The sequence below is a fragment of the Plasmopara halstedii genome (assembly GCF_900000015.1).
Source record: "Plasmopara halstedii genome assembly, contig: Scaffold_555, whole genome shotgun sequence".
Taxonomy (NCBI): Eukaryota; Oomycota; class Peronosporomycetes; order Peronosporales; family Peronosporaceae; genus Plasmopara; species Plasmopara halstedii.
This window is the reverse complement of record NW_020187475.1, coordinates 1,201,139-1,216,835: the sequence shown is the minus strand read 5'-3', so window position 1 is coordinate 1,216,835 and position 15,697 is coordinate 1,201,139. Positions and strand designations below refer to the sequence as shown.

The 15,697-nt window shown below is 42.1% G+C and overlaps 5 protein-coding genes across 5 annotated transcripts; 1 reads left to right on the top strand and 4 right to left on the bottom strand.

The window, feature by feature from the left end:
* Positions 1–809: 809 nt before the first annotated feature.
* PHALS_11766 (uncharacterized protein) lies at positions 810–1,700 on the bottom strand (the record flags this gene model as incomplete). Its single annotated transcript, XM_024727184.1, has 1 exon — positions 810–1,700. One exon carries the CDS (start codon positions 1,698–1,700, stop codon positions 810–812), a length of 891 nt encoding a protein of 296 aa, XP_024577786.1.
* Positions 1,701–3,430: 1,730 nt separating this feature from the next.
* On the top strand, positions 3,431–3,775 carry PHALS_11765 (putative polyprotein; the record flags this gene model as incomplete). Its single annotated transcript, XM_024727183.1, has 1 exon — positions 3,431–3,775. One exon carries the CDS (start codon positions 3,431–3,433, stop codon positions 3,773–3,775), a length of 345 nt encoding a protein of 114 aa, XP_024577785.1.
* Positions 3,776–5,448: 1,673 nt separating this feature from the next.
* On the bottom strand, positions 5,449–5,725 carry PHALS_11764 (uncharacterized protein; the record flags this gene model as incomplete). The annotated part of the gene is made up of 2 exons (XM_024727182.1): positions 5,449–5,578; positions 5,655–5,725. The coding sequence occupies 2 exons, from the start codon at positions 5,723–5,725 to the stop codon at positions 5,449–5,451; spliced, it is 201 nt and encodes a 66-aa protein (XP_024577784.1).
* A 1,809-nt stretch (positions 5,726–7,534) lies between these two features.
* PHALS_11763 (uncharacterized protein) lies at positions 7,535–7,975 on the bottom strand (the record flags this gene model as incomplete). Its single annotated transcript, XM_024727180.1, has 1 exon — positions 7,535–7,975. The coding sequence occupies one exon, from the start codon at positions 7,973–7,975 to the stop codon at positions 7,535–7,537; it is 441 nt and encodes a 146-aa protein (XP_024577783.1).
* Positions 7,976–13,224: 5,249 nt separating this feature from the next.
* On the bottom strand, positions 13,225–13,702 carry PHALS_11762 (uncharacterized protein; the record flags this gene model as incomplete). The annotated part of the gene is made up of 3 exons (XM_024727179.1): positions 13,225–13,371; positions 13,473–13,554; positions 13,626–13,702. The coding sequence occupies 3 exons, from the start codon at positions 13,700–13,702 to the stop codon at positions 13,225–13,227; spliced, it is 306 nt and encodes a 101-aa protein (XP_024577782.1).
* Between the last annotated feature and the right edge of the window lie 1,995 nt (positions 13,703–15,697).

Sequence of the window (15,697 nt, the reverse complement as noted above, 5' to 3'; positions counted from 1 at the left end):
ACATGCCTTTGATACGAGCGCAGTTGTAGTTCCAAAAGCTGCTGAGTTACTCCATACCACTGAATTGCTTGTAACTTAGTAATGGAATCGACTTTGTGAGACATACGATAAAATCTCCGCAAGAATTCCTATACGATACCAACATGTGCATCATATCGAGACCAGCTCCATTTAGCTGTAAGCATTTTCACTTTACTTGTCCAATTGTGATGTAGCTGATCAAATTAAAAGCCGATCGAGACGAAAATGCATGGACGTAAAGGTTGAACCAATTGTTGCCTTTGGGTGACAAATTTGATTGTCACGGTCAAAGTCCAATTGTAACATGTAGTCACGTATAATTCGCATTGGAGTAAGAATTAAGGAACAAGCTAGTGCTTTAAAGGCGTGTGAGTCTTTTCGAAATCAGGCATGAGAAAAAGCTACATGGGCGAGATCAAATTCTTGCGATTGGTGACTACGATAAGATGATTAGGTGTTGCAAATTTTCCACAAAGAACATTTCATTTTGATCCACTATCAGGATACTCAATTAACCTGCATTGACTAGCTCCATACAATCAAATGACTGTCTTCACATCCATGAGTACTAATCTGAGCTGTTTACAATAGAAAAACACCATCATACCCCGTTACACTTTCTATTGACTCTGTTTGATACGAACACTTTACACTTTCCCTATAACTTGAGAGACACTAATTGACCAAACGAACTGAAGACCGAGAATGAATACGCCAATTGAGGAAGACAGTATATATGAGAAAGCACTATTATATTGAATGAAGAGTTTATTGATGACATCTTACACTTACTGCGACGGTGTTCGTGAAGCAACTCCAGTGAATTCCAATCCCCGTTTCGCAGTTGCTTTCGAGATGTCAGGAACGTCATTTGCAGCTTTGAGATATTCGAGAAATTGTTTGAGTGCAGGAATCTTGGTCCACTCCTCCACTGTGTAGGCTTTCTTCTCATCCAATATGTCTAAATCTATCAGCGCTTTCTTATACAGAAATGGTCGCACATTACAAGACAACATTTTCTGGACATTAGCCTCAGATTTAATAAGCGATTTTGCGAAAAGGGGCTGTAATTTCAAATCAACTCGATATAATAACGAGACGCGAGACATAACAGATGACCAAATATCATTTAACACGACAGGCGGATTGGTAGTTCCTGGAATCCCCATCAGTGCGCGGTACCGCTCAGAAAACGCATCAAGAATTGACGATGTCGGTAGATCGGGTGTGTTGATCTGTGGCACGTGCTTTCCAATCATGGTTTTCACAAAATGTGGGGTAAGACCCTGGACAATCGCTACATCATAACCCTTTTGTCCTTCACCCAGCAAAATCTTCACCACCTCAAAGTCAACAGGGGTCTTCATCCCATGAACCAAGCGCGATAATCCCGCTAGAAGCCACATATTTAACACGGGTAAAATTCCTTCGTTGGCATTTTGCGTATCATCTAAATGATTGAACCATTTCATCATATTTCGTGCAATGGCATCTGTGTCGAGTGTAACTCGTTCTTCTTTCACATTGCGCTTGTCATCGTTGTCTACGACCATTTGACTGTTTTGCTTCGTAACACGTACCGTTTCAGACTCATCCTTCTCGTGCTGAGGGGGTGAGTAAGCGTTAAGGATGGCAAACTCATGCAGTAGAAGAGAGAGAAGGAACAGAATAATGCGCATGGTGGCTGTCCGACAACCGCTTGTCAAAATCTTAAATTACTCTCAACACCACTCCAAATCCATGTAGCCATATCAGTATTGTGAAATACTCTCTCCGCCTATCGGGTGCAGCTCAGTAGAGCGTCTTTTATATGATCGGACCAGATTGGTTACCGTATCAGCAAGAATTAGTTTTCGTAAGAAGTCGGAAAAGCGGTAGGATCACATATACCACGTACAATCATGATAGACTCGTGGAGGTAATGGTGGTCTTGAAATAAAGAAAACGAAGTTCTCGACATCGCTTTTATAGCTCTGGACAAATAAAAAGCTGAAGGTTACTACGACTCGTCATCAGATAAATTTGGAACCGAATCTTGGGTTCACTTCAAGAAATATGTTTTTTATTCTGGAGAAAAAGAAGCCAGAGGATGCAATATGAATCTGATTCTTTCCACATCTGGTAGAAAACTCTTTAACATGCAAGTGAGTCTTCATTTCCAACACTAAATACCAAAGTATCACACAGTGTGAAACAGATTCAAGACCCGAGATGCTCGCAGACAGCAAATAACCATCCAGCTACGTTTTCTTGAAGTCGCACATGAAAATCGTGTAATAAACTCCTTATCTTTCTATTATGCGAAAACACCATTATCGTGATGGTAACTTTGCTCTCTCTGTAGCCATCTATAAAGCGCAACTCTGTGCTCTTTCTTGTACTTCTTGTCTACGTTTTCACCATTAAGCTTGCTCTCTCGGTCCTGCAACAAAGTTTTAAGGTCGACCGACTAAGATCCGAGACGGGTCTCTTAGCTGAGAACACCTTCGATATCAATCGTGCACCAAGCGAATGATGAACACCTGTTGCTACTGCAAAACGATGGAGAAAGGCTTGTGACCCTCACAGAGCAATGTATAATCAGCCTGATGATCAACAGCAGATGCTTCTTCATGAATAAGATGAATGCGAGCTCTTGCTAGGATATAATTTTTTATTTCGAGCAAGGACTTTTGATGATTTTAGCAAGCGGACAATTTGAAGAAAAAACATTTATTTTCAGCAATTGCTATCAAATTCAGTCAATCAATGACGGGCTCTTTACATGGTGATGATCGCAGAACGGCGGAAATGTAACCAAGTCAACACGCAACATCATCTAAGAGTGCCTTTCGGTCGACAAAACGGTCATTCATGGTATGTCATGCTCAAATCATTTGCAAGAGATTTTTGCTAGAAGATGGCATTGAGAAGGCAAGCCTCGAAATGACCGGAGTGTCGGTCGTGGCTTGAGAGAAAAGTTCGGACTTTGCAAGGGGTCGCTTAAACTTCTGCAAAAGCTGCATATATTTTGGGGTGGCTGAGGATGCCGATATGATTGCGTTATCGCCTTATGAACCGCTGAAGCCAATTTACAAGGAATGCATCCTTCCTGAGATTCTTTCAAGTTGTCGTCTGCGAGTTTTCAAGACGTTAGCTCGCTGCGCTGTAAAATTACACTACTTGTAATTCAGTTGTTGATCATATACTACCAAACCAAGATTGACTTGCTGGAGACAATTGACAGACATGTCCTCAACACTAAACACCGTTGTATGTGACAGCATGGATGAGATACATACGAATACTATGGCTGAATACACAATTTACGTAATGAACATTGCTGAACCAACACGCCAAAGCTATTCAAAATCAGCAAATGCTGAGTGCACAGAATTGACGTCAATGTGATTGTAAACGTGGAATCATTATGAATCGTTTGGTATTTTATCCGGGCACAGAGCGGTCAAGGCGTTCTCGGGAGCCAACTTTATTACTGGAAGACGGCTTGGAGCTGGATGATGAAAGAAGATCAAAAGAAAGCGAAAGATTACCGTCTTCAAAGCGCCCAAAAATTGATGAAGATGGATTGCTAGACGAAGCAATGTTGGCGTATGCGGCAACAATCGACGGTGTATCTGACATTCCAAATGCATACGCTGAAGCAGTTGCAAGTGATGAAGCAGTGGCGTGGCGAGCAGCAATGAAGACTGATTCTTATCAAATCAACAAAACGGCACCTAGTCTATTATATCGCACGGAGCTGCTCGTCTAATTGGATGTCGATGGGTTTTTGCTAAGAAGCGTGATGAGAACGGGCGAGTCATTCGTTACAAGGCACGACTTGTCGCAAAGGGGGTTTAAATTAAAGTATTTCAAAAAGTACTCCTTCGATTCGGGTTGTATTGGCTGTTTGCGTCGCAGACGAATATGAATCGGAACAGCTGGATGCAGACACCGCGCTTCTCAATAGTGAGCTAAGTGATCGAGTCAATATGGAAATACCGCCTGGAGTTAAGGGGATAATGTTTGTTTGCTGAATAAGGTCATTTACGAATCAAAACAAGCAGCTAGCGCCTGGAACAAAAGGATTCATGGAGTCTTCTATTCGAATGGCCTTTAGGGTTGCGGCGCAGATTAGTGCGTATATGTAAAGCTTTCTAAGAGTGCGTACATTTACGTTGGCATCTACATGAACGATATGAAAATTGCAGCCAAGACCAGTGTAGAGATCCGTGAAGTCGAAGATGCCCTCAAGAGTCCTTTCAAAATGAAGGAGCTTGGTGGCGCATAGTTTATCTCGGGGATGGAGATTGATCACGACAAGAGAGTCGGAGCACTTATGATCAAGCAAACGTGTTACATTGACGATGTTACGAAACGAATCGGTCAGCAGAACGCCAAGACGACCAGTAACCCATGTCTCAAGCTTTCCAAAGAAACAATTGAATAGATGCAAAAGCTACTGGAATGCATGCAAAGCCATATCACCCTCTCATCGGCTGCCTTATGTACTTAGCAATATGTACTAGACCGGACATTGCCTACATAGTTACGCAACTATCAAGATTGGCGAGCCGCGATTCGTGTGCTAAGATAATTGAGTCAACGCGCCTGCATGGGATAGTAAAGGAGGGACCAGCGACATCATGGTCGACGCATTTGTGCGCGCAGACTGGGGAAGCAGCATCGACGACAGATGATCTGTATCTGGCGTGATAGTCAAAATTAGTAAAGGGTCGGTGGTGCTCAAGTAGAAATTTCAAAGAACTGGGCACTGAGTTCAACAGAAGCCGAGTACTTGGCAATAAGTTTGTGCAGATGCGATGATGAAGGACATGGTAAAAGATTGGAATCATGCAACGCAAGTCTGGGAGGACAGCCAAGGGGCAGTAGCACTGGCCTAAAATGCGGGATATCATGCTAGAAGTAAGCATGTCGACATCAAGCATCACTTTATGCGAGACGACGTTAAATACAGAACGTTCCACATCGACAACGTCGATACAAAGAATCAGATCGCGGACATGCTTACCAGGCACTAGGGATTAAGACGCTCAAGGTTCTCCCAAAAAGCATCAAGAAGCAAGAATTGAAGCAATTTCAACATTAGCGGTGAATGGTAGAGTTGAGATACACCATTGAATGTGCGTGGATGACGTCACAAGTATTGCGGGTTTTGTTTACAGTTATTATCATGATTATGGATATTGATTACGGACATAATGGTAGTCGTTCATTGGTCTCGATAAACAAGGCTACTTGTAGAAGCTTTTAGAATGATTTAGACGGATAGGCTTCGATGTAGCTTAGGGTAGCAAACGATTTTAAATGCCGCTTCTGACCTCCGCGGGTAGCTCAAGCAACACTTGTACCACACAGAAGCTATTGCAGTCGTGTGTTCATTCCAAACGCGTTTTTGTTCTTCATAGCAAAGGGGTTGATTTATTACTCATCCATGACCAAAGCTTGTAACATCCAATACTGTTTGCAAATGGCACCACATTGCGTTTCAGCCACGCCATATCTGGAATCTGCTCGTCTCCTAAAATGATCTAGGGCCCGCACAGCATTTACGCTACAATGTGCTCAAATCTATTAGAAAGTTAAAAATGCTTTGACAGTGCTTACTGTAGAACGCAGAGATATCGTACTTGTCAAAACATCGACTATTTTCAACAGTCGTGTATAGCAAATGTTTGATCGATACTTTTGAGCCTAACATGACTCGTCACACTGGGATGTCATGTTCACCGGTAACAAATCTGAGCGAAGAGTCGTTTAGTTCTCAACAATTCTGCTACGTTCAGGCAAGACACCATATACGTTAGTCTTCACGATGCACAATCAAATTCAGATGATCGTCAGTAGGCCACGGTTCGTCTTCTCAAACTCGAACTTTTATTGCAAATGGTTTATCGACACTGCTGGGGTTAAGAAACCAGTTCTTCACCGACATAATTGGGGATAAGCAATGCGAATACTGCCACAAATCTGCTAGCATCAAAAGTTGATCGGCAGCTAAGTGGTCACAGTATTTTTGTTAGCTATTTTAATACACCAGGAGAACTCGTGGACCTCCACATTTCGTACTTCAACCAGCCTCTGCTACATAGTACGCTACTGCACATCTGGTGCGACATATTTTGCTCCCTAAGAAACTAAGGATATCGTCTGGCATTCTTCCATAAAGACGGTAACTATGATTGCAACCAAGGGATGATCCTTCGCCATTGCTAAAAAAACAGCTCTCGATTCACAGTCCACCAGTCCTCGCTTTTCCGACAGTTGGACAAAAAATAATTTCTGACCTAGGCGATATGCATGGTAAGGCATTTGCAAACATCTGCGTTATTTGCCACTCCAACACTTCTCACGTTTGAAGTATTCTACCGCAGAAATTCTGCTTATGTGACCTCCTTGCATGGAGCTGCTGGTGCGACACGCTGCTGTTCAGTCTTGGGGATGTCTGTATTTATGGCCATTTCAACTTCTTACCCAGGAAGAGACTTTTTTGTCTTTATAGAGAGCTCAAACGCTTACCATCAACGGCCTCACAGTAAGTGCCATTTTACACTTACATAAAAGAAGCGGCAAGAATATTCAAGAATCTCCCAAGACTCAGAGCAAATAATGTGTAGTCCGAACATCTACAGAGAGTATAGTTGTTTAGTATCACTTCAAATTAACCTCAATCCATAGAGATGAACTTTTGAAATTAAGATAAAGCAGAGAATTTATGACTTATTTCGACAACTTTTGTCCCACTTATTTGTGGAACGTACGAACCCTTCCTTAATTTTTTTGCAGAATCAATAACTCCGAGCTTTTTTCTTAGTAAAGTGCACCGCACATCTCATCGCACTACGTATATTTTAACAGAGGTAGCATGCTTAACTATCCCTTAGGCCTCCATGTGTGTAGTTTTGCACCTAAAACCAAGATGGATTGAGGTCATCAATACACTGCTTATGTTAGTGCTACGAAGCGTGAAACCAGATATAAATGAAAGACGATATTACGAAGGAATGCTTCATGTTCTATCAGCAAAAAATGTCGTTAGTGTATCGTTGATTGTCGTCGCTGTTGTACTGCAGAAACACGCTTAGCCCCACAGCTTAAAAAATGTTATAATAGGAAAAAATTACCAGGCATCAAAGCTAGTCGAGCAAAACATAAAACATTCGTCTCGCGACAAAGAGATCCAGCAAGAATACACCAATTTAGTTAGACAGTATGTATGACAAAACACAAATGTACTGAATGGGACACTCATTCATGATATTATACACCTAGTGAAGCGACGTTCAAGCAGCAGACGCAGCAGCCTTGTTCGTAGGCTAGGTCTTCGTAACTTTAAGATATTTGAGAAATTGCTTAAGCTTGGGAATCTTCTGCCACTCCTTCAAAGTGTAAGTCTTTGATTCATCCAATATCTTCAAGTCTAGCAGCGCTTTCTTGTATATCATTGGACTCACATTTGCAGACAACATTGTCTGGCTAGTAGCGCCTTTTCTAATGAGATATCTTGCTTCTACACTTGGTAAAATCTACGAATATCATCAACGAGCGAACTGAGCGTCAATCCGGATGGCCAAATGGCATTCAACGAGGCAGGTTCATCGGTAGTTTCTGGAACCCCCAACAGATCCGAGTACCGCTTAGAAAACTCCACGATATCAGACCGTGACGGCAGATCCTTTTCGAGGTGCTTTAATTTGCCATAACGAACCATGATTTCCACAAAAGATGGGGTAAACCCCTGCAAAATCGCTTTATCATATCCAGTCGATCCAGCATCCAAAAGTTGCTTTACTGTCTTTAAATCGTCGATGGTACATAGCCCAGAATACCACTGCTTGATATTAGCGATTAATCCCTTGTTGACATTTTGCGTAACATGCTCGCTGCTCTCCATCAACTTTATTTCTTGTGCAATGGCACGAGTCTCGAGTACAACACGTTCTTCTTCCATATCCGCTTGTCATCATTGGTTACGACTGGTTGACTTTCATTGTTTTGCTTGGTGATAAGAACCGTTTCAAAATCGGGTTCTTCGTGCTGGGAGGTTGAGTAAGCGCTAAGGGTGGCAATGTCATGTAGGAGAAGGGAGAGGACGAGCACAGTAATGCGCATTGTGGCTGTTCGACAACTGCTTATCAAAATCTGAAATAAGCTTCATTGAAATGCCAAACCAATGCAGCCAGATTATTTCCTTTTGGGTACGGATCAGAAAAGCGTCGTTTCTATCATCAGACCATTTTATCTACAGAAACATCAGTTTGTAAGGAATCAGGAAGTTAAGTACGTACAACTACAATAATATTCTCGAAAACGAAAACATTCGCATTATCAAATCAAATAAATCGTTTAATTCTTTTGTCCGAGATTGCAATAGGTTTGGCTTAGCAAGCAAAACTCAATTATGATGGATTAACGGTGATAGGTAAAGAATGATCGCGAGATCGCGTTTAATAAACATAGTTAAAGCCGTCTTGATCGACGCTTTGTGGACAGAAAAAGCTTCGACTCAATCTACATTGTTTGTATTGTCAAAAAAGTTGAGCTCTTGGGATAAACCACACTCATTTTCTTGAACACATCATCCGATCAGATTGAAAAAGGTCAGTCATCCATACCTGGACCCGAGAAAGATGCCATTGATCTTTTGGGAGAGAAAATGTGTCAGAGGCTTGCAATATAAATAGCATTCATTCCATGCTTATTTCATATGCAAGAAATTCTTCATTTTCAATACCAGACATTTTAAGATCCAAGAACCACAACCCAGAGAGCTTCAACTTTCAGATATCGCACATGAAAAAGGCAACACTAATCCCTTACCGTTCTATATAATGCGAAAAAGTTTCTATCTGCTCCGACTTTGAAATGCAACTCCGTGCTTTTTTTTACTCTTCTTGCTGATATTTTTACCAATAAGCATGCTCTCTGTGTGGAATACTTACGTACACTATGTGTCTATATGTGACCGAACACACAAGTTACGTGTTAAACACTAGCGTGAACCCATCCAGCATTTAATAACGTGATTGCAGTAAATGTAGAATGCAAATTGACTTCTCGCAATTGTAGACGTGGACTTATTGTGTCAGAACTACCTGTATGGAAGGTACAAGGTAACCATCACTCGATAATAGATATCGTCAATCCATTCACCAAGTTGTGAATGGACGGCAACGTCTTTGGGATACAACATATGATGTTCAAATCCCCGGGACAACCAGAAACGCTTAACGGGGTTTCACATACCCTGGTAACAAGGGTGTGTGTCACACTAGATGGGCATGGTGTGATCACACCCCAAAAAAATTTAGTACGGGCTGGATATCCAGTAGTTATACATGTACTTTGATTTTACTATACATATTTAAGAGAAGCTATGCATTTTGAAATTAGGCGGCTTTGCCGCAGATAAAAATAAACAAAGTCAGTTTTGGCTTTAAACCAAAGAGTTCATTAGCCTTGGGTTAAGGCTGTCATTACTCTTGGAGTAAGCGGATTGCGATCCGCTAAACTCGTACTTGTTCTAACTATAGAACGAAAGGTCGATGACCTCACTTACGCTTCCTCGAAGCGCAAAGCTACGGCAGCCCCGCTGCAGTAACCCTAGCTTATTCCAGGAAGCTGTGGGAGTTGCGTCGAATGCGGAGTACAGCTTTCAAGCTGTGAGGACCTTATGGAGAAATGTAAGTGAGATCTCTTTAAGCACGCTGAGGCAAAAGATTTCAGTCATGCTGAGGAGCTATGGAGATTATATGTGCTAAGTTTCGTTACTTATAGACGATTTCACCCGTCGAGGTACAAATATTGTGCACATTGCATACCTCATTTGTATTCAGCGAAGAGCGCACTCACGTAAAGGACATTCTATCAATCCCTCGCGGGAATAGATCAACAAAAGGCTTAGGGGGGGCTATTGTATAAAACTGGGCACTTTAGGACCTAGTGAACGTCCCGGTCAATTGAACCTAGCCATTTATATTGTTAAAACAGTTGAAACGTACAGCTTGGTATACTGGTGAAAATCCGGATATTATAAAACCATAGAAATCATGTATACTTGACGATTTTTGATGAACTCGTCTAGAAAAGGCGAAAGTATGCAGAGGCAGTAAAAGAACTTAAAATGAAAGCAATATTTGTGTATCACGATGACACTCCTCTTACGGAGACCTTAAGTACAGAGTACTGTACGAGGAAAATGATACGTCTATGGGTTCAACCGCTGATAAGAGAAAATTTCCGGCGTGGAAAGCATAGTGTACTTATAAAACCACATTGTTCAGTGGATAAGCCCATCTTTGACGAGTTGAGCGTGTCAATAGTCCAAAAGCTCGCTGCATGTACCCGTCGCATGTCTCAAAAGAGTGTTGAGAGTCTATAAATATGTTTTTTGCTGGACATTTAGTGCGGAACTCGGTAAGCTCACAGACGACGCGAATCGTCTGAGAAACCGGGCTCTTCTTGTTGCTGTCAGTGTGAACGTATTCGATGAGGGCATGCTCAAACTAAAACTATCTCGCCAACCTAGTTTGCCGTAATCAAATTTAGATCCGTGCTCTGCTGCAAACGGCCAGCGAGCATTATCGGCACTAGATGCCATGACCACCCGCAACCGGAAAGTGAGATAAAACACGTGGGTCGCGTTGTTGCGGATATAATGCACGGAAAGACGATGTTACTCGCATAATTTGGTCTCACTTATTGCTTTTGTATAACATCCGCTGAAAGGTTTGCTAGAATACGATTAAGTAATTTCTAAATGCCTTGAACAGCACCGCAAAAGCGCACGATGTATATAATGCTATCATTCGAATTTGCTGATATCATCCCGGCTATACTTTGAAAATAAATCATGTGGTCTCACCTCTGTGGGATTAAGCGTCACGAATAAATGCATAACGCTATGACCGATTTATAGTTTGTTTGAATGCAACAGAAGTCAGCATCAAGAGCGAATATCGAATTGGACAAAATCTTTTGTTGAATGCAGCTCGTCTAGCTAAACCATCAATGTCTGCGGTCTATTAGATCAAGTTGATATTGCGCCACCTATAAGCTTTCATGTTTGTAGCAAAACAATCGTCGACTTGATTGCTTAACATTTTAAAGTAAAAGCGAACCCGTCTTGTGTTGTGTGTGCACTTTCCAGAAGAGTATCACAATCTTGATACTTATGAACCAGTAAGATATGAAGTTATCTTTTGTAGCATAGCAACGTCCTTTCCATACTATTTTGCTGAGCAAACCTGTGCTTTGAGGCGATGGTGAGCAACTGTTGGTGTATAATGCTACGTAATGCGACGACGAAACTTAGTGAGGGTCTTCGAGATACCTCATATTAATTTTGGTAGCACGGTCAGAACGGTGTTGATCTGGGAGCGCCTTTCGAGATTGCGATGCCGAAAACAATATACAGTAGGCAAAGGTTTGATGAAGCCACATACAAACGAAGTATTCGCGAGCAACGTTTCTCTGCACAGAAGATATTTTGAGTCAAAGCATTTGCGTTAGCAGATGCTGAATGGTCGGTATCGTGCGATTCGGCGCGAATCGTAATCGAGGGTCTTGTACAAAACAAGCTCCAGCTAGTTCTGCAAAATTTACAATAAATTTGACAAAATATAGTTTATATATACGTTTTCCGATGTCACTGTATTTGTTATTATGATACATCTAACCGCCATCAAGTAAAATAAACCTATCCTAGACGAAGTTCCATCATTCATTCAAATAGTAATACGTCAGTAGTTATGAATATATACCACTGCAGAAACTGCACTGTAAAATTCGTACAAGTGCACAGTATTGATTTGATGCAATTGACTCAAAAGTGAAGGTGTAGATACAAATTTCCATAAGTGACCTTGGTATTCTATTTTCAATCATAATGAGAAAAGACTAAGGCTCCCACCCCTCTAAATTTTATTTAGACACTACATAAAAAGTGAGCTTTTCACTAGCACATACTGTGCTTTATAGCTTAACTCCACTGGCTGCTCTTAACTCTGCCTGCATTTCAGTGTATACTTGCACCAGGTGTCCTTACCCGTTCGCTACGACAAATGGCTCGGCGAGATCTCGAATAAGGCTCGATCCTATCATTTGATGAACCTAAAGCAGTATTGATGAGGTGACGAGGTGTTCTTCGGAGAAATCAACAGCAGTGAATTCGGAATGTACAATGTCGTCAACTCACGAAATATGGCTGGACGTTATTTAAAAAGAGGCTGCTCTCTATGATTTACTTTCTCTCCCTGTACAACTTACGTACTTGTGCTATTGACAATGGCGAAAATTGTGCGACGGCCGGCCGTAAAACTTACGACATGTCCAGTTTGTTGATGACAAGCTTGCCTTGGTTCAGAAAGCACAGCTTGCTCTTCTGCAAGCGCAAAAATTACAACGATTCTTGTTAAACCATTTATGTCGAAACGGTTTCAACCCGTCTTAAATTACGGCCTTAAAATACTCGCAGCATTTAGACAGCACCCTTATGTAAATTTGCACGCGAGAATTCCACTAACCCAAATTCAAAATGATCACCAGAAAGTTGCTCTACGAGCACTTTCTAAATCCACAAGCCATAACTTTATCGGAGAACATACCGAACTTAGAGTGTCAGCAAATAGAAGAACGTATACATGCCAATACAGGGCAGGTTCAGCGAAGAGAATGTGCAACTACAGCGTTGACTCACGCTTGTCTTTGCGAAGTTTATTGTACAACGTAGATAGTATGGTGAAAAGCTATCGTTCCAAGTTTCTGCTGTTTACAGCCCCGCTCGTCTTTATGAGACCAAAGCAACATCATTCAAGCGTCGAGTCAGCAGAAAGGCCGGCCTTACTCACGCGCTGCGATGGGTGACAACAACTTAATCCAAAGTAATGAATGCCAAGGATGCCATCTTAACAAAGCGATACCTTGTGTTACCACAAAACTTCCAAACGAGGGTATCTCATTCACTCTTTCGGAACTGGTAGAAGTCCTCGTGAATTTGTCGCTCCACCAAATATTCCAAGAGAATCTTATTCACCAAGTCCTCGATATAAGCTTTGATTTTCCGCTTGTGCCCTCGTTGCACGGCGCACGCATTTCATATTTCCTCACTGTCCCCGCACGCTTCCAGCTGTTTCGACATATTTAAGTCATTTCTCTACACAGATCATGCGTCATTACGCACTGCGACTCAACGTAAAGCAATCAAACTGTCCGCGATGACATAAATCCCGAAACGTTGGTGCTAACAACCAACAGCATTAGATTTGAGCCTTGCCTCTCTTTACAAGAGTCGCTTACTTCATATACAATCTGAACCTTGCGCCCACTAGAACTCCACAGCTCATTTGCCTAACAAATCTGCGTGAAAGTTTAACCATATCCCTTGGTTCAAAACTGGGGCCACTCGAGACACACATGTATTTTGCTGCCACATATAAAAATGTTCGTACCTCAAAGCCGCTTGGCAGCCAAAATACCCCCTCTCCCTCTTCAACATACCCATAACTCTTTGTCTCGGGCTCACTCTGACAGCTATTAGATTCATACAACAAATGGCCAGCGCCGCACTTAATACTTTGTATTCAATGAAAATTCACTTCTACAAAAAAGGACCAATATCTGTGTGCAAGCTGCATCTACACGAAGACCCACCGCCTTCAAAGACAGGTTCTAACGCCATTGCGACGGTATAACTCCATCCTCCACATCTACATTTTTCTGTCTTGGTCGATGAACATCACGTTGGATCGCATCATCTTACCTACTTAGAGGGGTGAAAAACTGGCGATATATGTCGCTTGAGTAAGCTGTAAAACTACCTCGTCTACACAGATACACCACGCAATTGCCCGATTCTTTGCGCGGCAATCTGAATCGCACTCTCTTTAGCGCTCTGTGTTAAACAAGACACGACCACATCACCGTCTCAGCCGTCACTTTCTTATCGAAATCTTTACCTGTCTTTATGCTGGAAGCACCAGGACTTAGCAAAGTCAATTCCACCGTTGGGAGTCGTTTGTGCTTCCGCAGAGATCTGGTTGGCACGCATCTGAAGTGTCTCAAAACTGTATTATTGCAGCAAATGATGACCTCTTTGCGAGCGTTAAACAGTATAAGCCCTAATGCTGCCAATTGCGCTTTCTTCAGAAGACTAGCATACTCATCTCATAAACTGATATGCAAACAAGCGAACGATCCACATAAATTATAGTCTATAAAGGGTCCTTTGTTAGAACAAACGAGAAGCTTTATTAGATGCACCGGCGTTGCCGTGTATCTTGCACAGAAAAAGCTTTGACACGCTTAAATGGGTTCGTACCCTTAATAGAAGCAAAAAAAGAATGAGGCCCTGAAGTAAGTAATACTGATGACACTTCTATCTAGTGCGTGACATAAAGTAAGAGTGAGATAAATAGAAGCGGATATTTTATATGCTTGTCGGCCTAACGTTATGTACCACATTGCTTGAGGCTAGCCTACCACGCGTCTCACGCTCACTCCTCTACAAAGTCACAACCTTCATCCTTAACAAGACTTGGAGATTTTCAGGTGTGTCCCAAGTTCGGGACACAACTTTAAAATGCATCCAGACTACCTTCTTACACCATCCCCGAAACACATCCACTCTGCTTTTTTCGCGACAAGAAGTTATGTTGTACGAGCATTCACCGCGCCTTGGAATTATTATTCCCTACAGCACAAGATGTGTGTACGTTGGAACCCCTTTTCCAAAGTTACTTTACCGCCCAGCAAATACTGAAAAAATGAGCTCTCGTGAATAACGAATTACACGCCATAATCGGTATGGCGACCAAGGAACTTATCGATGGGAACGGTCTCAGTGATTGTCCAAGTCTTGATCCGAGATCTTGAATTCGTCAAGGTTGTGGCGCCCTCTAAGTTCCGCCCGATTCCTTCCCAGTGTCACGAACATCACTTCATGTTTTTGCAACAAAAAAAATCTTTCACTTTGTCATGGAGGTCAAAAGGACGTCCAACTTGCTTTTATCGAGCGAAACGTGGATCAGCAAGCTCTGATAGTAAATTTGCAGACCCCCACAGACACAAACCGTCATACTTCTGGACGCAGCGGCCTATGAGACCGTCATAGGCCCCGCTGCGTCGCGGTAGAGCCTTTGTTACCGATTCGTGCAGCGTTTGTTTGATAAAGAAACGGAAAAATGCGCCACATAGTCATTAGCTGGGGGCTTTTCGACTACAGATGTCACCATATATTTGCATCTCCTACACACAGAACAGCAACGGCTGGTTTCTCCTTCTTTAAATGAAGTATCTCACATTCAAAACACTAGAAAATATCTCGTTAGCCCTGTGCATCATTTGCGCACTGGGTGAAGAAGGCACGATCTCTCAATTAACGCTACTGAAAACCAGCTTTAGTAAAGTAGACGTTAAGATTTGGACACTGATTGATGGTTGATTATGCAAATTTCTACGCCTAATCAACACTGCGGTAGACATTTAACATTTCAAGCTTTGGTGTAGGTAGCTCTGTTCATATACTTAGGCCTGCTGCATCAGGTATAAGCTAAGCTGCATTATGAACCAAGACCAAGTCTTAATCATTATGAAAAACCTCGTCTCTTTGGCTAAAATGTTTTACCTGAGAAAGTGAAGACAGGGTGCGCTCAGTTGCACGACGCAACTTAATCCG